This window comes from Uranotaenia lowii, chromosome 2, assembly GCF_029784155.1.
Source record: "Uranotaenia lowii strain MFRU-FL chromosome 2, ASM2978415v1, whole genome shotgun sequence".
NCBI classification, from domain to species: domain Eukaryota; kingdom Metazoa; phylum Arthropoda; class Insecta; order Diptera; family Culicidae; genus Uranotaenia; species Uranotaenia lowii.
In genome coordinates, this window is record NC_073692.1 from 330,930,691 (window position 1) to 330,937,473 (window position 6,783).

Here is a 6,783-nt window from a genome sequence, read left to right on the forward strand (position 1 = left end):
AAATTTTGCACCCGCTCGATCGCTACGATGCCAGGAGAACCACGTCGTTGGCGAATCCCATTAATTTCACTACCGTGGGGGGCGCAGTCTCAGCAGTTCGTCGTAGACGATGTTCCACAATACCGGGTCAAGTATCCTTGTGAAACTCTTTCCAAGAAGCTCACTTTTTTAAATTCCTCGCTGGTAATATACTGTAGTTGGCGGTTATGAAAGTAACACTCCACCATCCTACAAGTCAAGGGTGACCACTGCAAAAAATCTATCTCCTCTCTTTTTTTTTAGTCTGACTTCTTTTGCTTCTTCGATGACTGATCGAACCGTGCTGTGGACGGCCTGGGGCCGATTGTTCGACGTGTTGAGTCGAAATAAAAGATCTTCACTGCCGGTGATCCTGGGGTCAGCGCCTTTACTTGCTGCCAGCCATGTTCCCGCGCACAGATTGAATTTCAGCGGCTACACTACGCCGCCACGAGCTTCTGTTACTGCCTTTTCTTCGATGCTCATCTGGAATCCAACCAAGCGCTACTTCGTAGCGTGTGTTGAATCCATCTCCACCTGCGTTACTGAATCTCGATGTCTATCACCTTCTGATGACACCGGCGATGTAATTCCACGATTGAAATCCAGTTGCTAGGAAACCAAGCACGCGTGATGTTTCGTAGGCAGCGACTCACAAATACATGCAGTTTTCGCATGTGTACACTAATTTTCGCACCCGTAAAACCATGGATGGCGAAACTGCTCAGCAGCGTTGCCAGATTGCAAACCGCTCAAGTCCATAGGTTTGGCGAAAATCGAAAGGGTACAGATTTTGGCAAAATGAAACTTGATGACCTTTTTTTTCGGTCGTCCGGTAAAATTCTCGTTTATCCGCAGAATCCCATTAATTTTTTCGATATTCCGTAGAAAACCCGTAGGAAATGCTGATTTTGAGCATCGATCCGTAGCTCCGTAAAAATTCTTAAAATTCGTAGATCTACGGAGAAATCCGTAGATCTGACAACGCTGCTCCTCAGATTGGCTTGTCCAGTGAAAGTGAGTGCAGTTGTTTTTCGTCTGCTCCCCTCAAGCTGTGCGGGGAGAGATAAATCGCACTGCAATCAAGAGTGAGCGAGACATTCACATCCGCTGATAAAGAGGATTCCCGTCTCCGGAAAAATCTATTGCGCATTGTATTGAGGAGAAATCTGAGAGCGAACACAGTTTTTTCTTAGTACGTTCATGAGAAAAAACACTGCTCTCCGAAGCAGAGGTGCCAGAGGTGTCCTGATGTTTGAGGAAAAATTTAAATTGTAATTGAATTTGCAGCTAAATGATGAGAACATCAAACGAATCTGTAATAAAACAGTTTAACTTCTTGAACTGATATTTAAAGATGATATTTAAACGGTGTTTTTGTAAACTGCAAGTCAGCAAAGAAGTTGATTTCTTCTGTTGTATAAATTAAGGCGTATACAGCACCATTTCTTCGCCTTCATTTATGCAATCTAAGAAGAGCTGCACCCTGTTTTTGTTTTTTGCAAGAAAGAAAATCCAAAACTTCTGTCCGCACAGAAGACAGATTTTGAGGATTTCGGGCGTCTGAATATTTTTTTTCTCCATTTAACTACACTGAGGTGTACGACTGAAATGCTAGGGCACTCTTGGCTAGAGTCCTCTTTCCCCCACTCAGATGCGAGAGCTTTCACATTTGGCGTCTGAGCCGCTTACAACTCCTGTAAACTCGGATAACGAGTGGAGCACGATCAGCGAAAGAGGATAACACTCGGAAGCCGAACTGACATTGTTGTTTTCTTTCGGATCTTAGTAGTTTGGGAAAAGCCGGCCAACCATGCGTAAAACAATACGAATTTGGCGTTTGAGTTGAGGATTTTTGTTCGTAGACTTATCTGGCATGGAACCCAGATGTATCGAAGACTTGCGTTCGCGAAGGAACTTTTCTGATTTGGGTTCCTATGTCGTTCTTTCTACTGCCATCAGGCGTTATTAGGCTACCAAGATACTGGAAACACTCCACTCTCTAGACTTGTTGTCCAGCTACTGTTAAACTGGAAGAATTTTTCCATCGACTCGGTCTTTCCGACATTGACGTTGAGACCTGCTGCCTTGGAGCTTTCGGTGAGGTCGTCGAACTTGTTCCGCATATCCAGTTGTTTTTGGTCGAGCAAAACAATATAGTCAGCGAATGTAATAGAGGAAAGATTCTACGGCAGTCTTCAGTTTGTTCTTCAGTCGATCTATCCAGTCAAGATATTAGCCATTACGATGAGACAAGCAGCGGTGGTAAAATACATCCTTTTCTCACTCCAGCAGTTATCGGGATTTAGGCTGACAAGACAGGACCTTGCGCGAAAACGCCTCGTACTACGCTTTGATAAGATGGACTAATATCTCTGTGATTTCTCTTCGTCGTAGTCCAGCCCAAATGTTTTCATGTTCAAATTCGTTGATATAAAAAAACTGAAATTAAAGGTTCTCGAGACATAAAAATTATATAACAGCTCGATAAAGCCTTAAGAATTTCAAAAACTGTTACTGTTTGTTAAATTTCTTCCAATCGCTGTTTCCAATCGACCATCGTGTTCATTCTGACATATTTTCGTACAAAAGACATGTCTATATTATTGTTACAATACGCGTCCAATACAGTAATACAGCAGATTCGAGATGAGCATGACTCTCCTCAATACGCAGGCCACCTCTGACTTGCGGGACAGCTAAATACGATCCCATCATCCTCAGAATCATCAGCCTCTTTGGTCTGCATGATTCGGGCCGCTTGCCAGGTGATCACGGTTTATGGAAGACAAGGAGACGACAAGGAGACAATACCTTTTGCTTGCTGCAGCGCATACAGATTTCCTAGTTTCTAATTCGGACTTCGATTTAACAATAAGAGAGTCGGTTTTCCCCCTAGGTATACCTCTGAATAAGTCTCACCTTATACTGTTATAGTGCTTTATACTGTTACTTGTTGTTCTGGACTAAATGGAACCAGATCGAGAACATGTTGAAAAGGTCCCACTTCGATACCCAGGCAAAGTATCACAGTTGAATCGTGTCTTTCTGAAAAGTTGGCCAACCATTACCGTTTAGTGACAGAAATAACCCCGCTAATGGTAAGCCGGAACATTTTTGGGATAAAAAAGACAAGAGCCGTCGACCATGGCCTAGAGGATAGCGTTCAAGTCTTTTAAGCCAGAGGTCATTAGATCGAGGCTCGGTCACGGCATACATAGTACTCTTTCTGTGAGCTGGTGGTGTTAGCATTAGTACGATGCTATCCATCAAACCCTTGAAAGATGTACGCTGTAGTCTTAAGTAGAATTAAGATCTCTTCAAAGAAACATGAAGTTTCACTGAGATCCTATATGTGTGAGTTCTTAAAAAAAAGGTTGTTTTTGAGGTCGTCATAACCAAAAATAATATCAACTCCTCTGTGAACTTGTTTGCATTCTTGGGCTTACTTTATGGAGGACTCAATGACCCCCCTTTTATCATGTCGGAATTAGACTTTGTCCTCTGAATTTTGTTAGACAACCCGAGTCTGGAACTACGTGTTCAAAGCTCTCATAAAACCCATGAGGTTCGACCCTTGATATCTTCGAAAATTGCATCCATGACAAGTCCAAAACTTTTTCAAAGACCACCTTTGTGAGGTCCAGCAGTTACATGAGAAGCCTTCCTCGTCTGACTATCACCTCTTCTAACGGTTGCTCAATTTATACCCTCTGGAGCGTATTAACAACGATAGTCATCGAGCAAAATGTCTTAAGATGAAAGAATTTTATGGTTGTTGCCTGTAAATTGAGGTCAAGGAAATCAAGGATTCAAACATTTTGTTTTTTGGGTAAACCAGATTGAATTGAAACGCCTCTGACATTACAAATTTTATTGATTGATCAAAGTGTGATGAAAGTAATCTTTTCTTTTTTCTGCTTTTAAAAACCAGGCACCAGCATCGGCTTCAAGAACATTGCCTCCAAGATCGCGTACGATCTACGTCTGTGACTCGATACCAAGTCGGAAGGTTACCATTCGCTGGGTAGCACCGATGGAGGCGGAGGAGGCGGCGGCGGCGGCGGCGGCGGCAATGGCGATCCTGCCCCGGATCGAGGAGGAGGCGATGATTACGATGGCAGTGGTGGTAACACTGGTGGGGGAGAGGGAGGAGGAGGTGGCGAAGGAGGAAATAGTGGTGGAAGTAATGGCAGCAGCGATAGTGGTGACAACAGTGGTGGTAAAAAGGAAGGAGGAGGCGATTCCACTGGTTCCGGTGGCGGGGGTGAAAGTAATAATGGTGGAAGTGGCGCAGCAGATGATGCCCCTGAGTTCCAAGCTGCTCGTGTCGTTTTCGGTGGTTTTGGAACAGTTCATCATTATCACCATCATCATCACCAGCAGGAGGAGATGTTTGGAGCAACAACAAATACGACAACTACAACAGATACAACAAATATGTATGGAGGTGGTGATTCTCACGTACATTACACCTACTACCAGCAACCGTACGAGCGTAGCCGAACCACCTACGGGGAAGATAAATACAAACCCAAGGATAAGGGTGGCCCAGCTAGGTACAACAACATTTTTGCATCCCTACTGAGAACTACAACGCTTTAAAAACGGAGAGGTTTGACAGACGGCAAATTAGTCGAGGAAGGGATTTTGCAATAGATTTTTTTTTAAAGATTCATCAATTCTTAGCGTGTTGAGAGTTTATTCTACCCAGTAAAGCATACAAAAGATTAGAGTCCGATTTTATACAAAGGCAGTTGTACAAGTTCAGATTATTATGGGGCAGCGTGTCTCCAAAAAAAGGTTAAACAACAAACAAATCAACAAACAACTAACTAAGGGATAGGATTCTGACTGTGTAAAATTTAGCTTATATACTAACTTAGTGAAGAAAAAAAAACTTGTTGTTAAAGACAGATAGTATTCGCGTTACAAAAGAAAAACGAACTAATACACAAAATGTTTCAGACGGTTAATCAAACAAACAAGTATTAGGATTCTACTATCTTCACACGTAAAAAAGAGGAAACATTAGAAGAGTTCACGTGAAACGTTTAGAGTCATTTGTAAGATTTTTTTTCTGTTTCAATTGAGCAGTAGACAAAGTTTGGATTTCCTCCCCAATCAATCAATCAAACTTTTGAGAAATCGTGTTTTGGAACATTTATATTAGATTAATCTGTAAATCCGTCGGCATTTTCCCTAGTTGGTTACATGCTGGAGAATTTTTTAAAAGACCCCTAGTGATTAGGATGTTAGGTAGCTATCTTCATTCGTTTTTTTTTTGTTAACCTTTTCATTCGATGAAGTACTGTTATACTTCTTACTTCACTCGAAACTACTGCTCAAGAAATACACAATACATATTGTGTAGATTGATACTGTATTCAGAATTATAACTACCTACACTACATATATTGTACTAATAAAACAATTGCACAGTTCTAGTTTCTGACCGTGAATTAAATTAGAACTTAAAACCACATCCACACCACGTCACACGTCAAAGAAAATGCCTTTCTTTAAAACTAAAAAAACAATAAGCACGCATTACAACTATTCTTCATCATCTACTACCAATTCGATTGGAGTTATAAAACCACCTATAGGAGAAACCATCAAAATCTTTCGTGCATCATTTGTAATTTTTTTTTAGAAAAACCCTTTATAAATCTACACAAAACGGAACAAAAAAAACTTCATAAGACTAAATTCCTCGTTGAAAGTTTTTACTTTCGAAGGTAATGTTTTTATGAAACTTCCTTTTGTCCTCTAGTAAAGAAACTAAAGAAAACACCCAAATCGGTATAAAAAAAGGTGAAAACTCTCTGCAGAGTACCTATGTAACTGAATTTAAAGTTTAACAAACGACTGATTTTATCTGTGGACGGCCAACGTTCACTATGCTCGATTGTGCAAGGACAAACCACGCGAAGAAACTGAACGCCTTTGGTACTCTCTCTTAGTTAGATGATGAGGTCATTACTAGTTTCATCTTTTTGGCACCCTTCCCCCCTTTTCATCATCATAAAGTAGGTCTATGTGTGTATATTGCCTCAGGTTAACTGCAAAAAAAATGCTGATACAAACATCGCCCAAGCAAAAAAACGTAAGTTCTTCTAACCAAAGTACTAAAAAATATACATACAAAAACGAACTAGAGGAAAAAAAATATGTCAAGAGAAGTATCAAATCAATGTCGTAAAAATCAATGTAGGTATCATTGTACGTGTAGTTAGGTCGATTTGTCTCACTCAATCAAATTTGGTACCGCTCTTAGACTTAAGACCTTCCACAGTTGGTATAGAAAATACCATTTCTTGAAAGAATTGAAACCACTTTATCGCGAACAGCCACCACTATTTGGAGGTTAAGGCAGTAACAAATTTGTCTAGGAGATAATTGCCATCGTCGTAATTGCTTCGCGCAGCAACCCACTTCGAAGGAGCTTAAAAACGTCGAAAAAGCGTCCCCCAGACGAATGGTAATGCGCTGGGAAAAAAACAGATGCTGTTAATAGAACACAACACACAGTGAGTGTTAATAGTTTTCTTGTGTAGGAATATTAACTACTACTATTTAGAACATTATACGCGTACGTAGATTATGAGATATTTTATACATTAATATTTGTAAAATTAATATATTATTGGTCCCCGCCCCTTTTGAGAATCTCTCCGATTGAAGAATGAATGTTTGAACGACCACGAGTGAATGTAACAGTAGACATGAATGCGCACTAGAAGTGGATGTACTCAAATCGAA

At 40.8% G+C, this 6,783-nt stretch overlaps 1 protein-coding gene across 1 annotated transcript in view; it reads left to right on the top strand.

Moving 5' to 3' along the window:
- LOC129742968 (uncharacterized) overlaps positions 1-4,623 on the top strand; it is a 61,534-nt gene extending 56,911 nt beyond the window's left edge. Inside the window, exons 11-12 of the mRNA XM_055734912.1 lie at positions 283-604; positions 4,024-4,623. Coding sequence (XP_055590887.1) covers positions 283-604; positions 4,024-4,623 — 922 coding nt within the window. The remainder of the gene's footprint in view (positions 1-282; positions 605-4,023) is intronic.
- Positions 4,624-6,783: the final 2,160 nt, after the last annotated feature.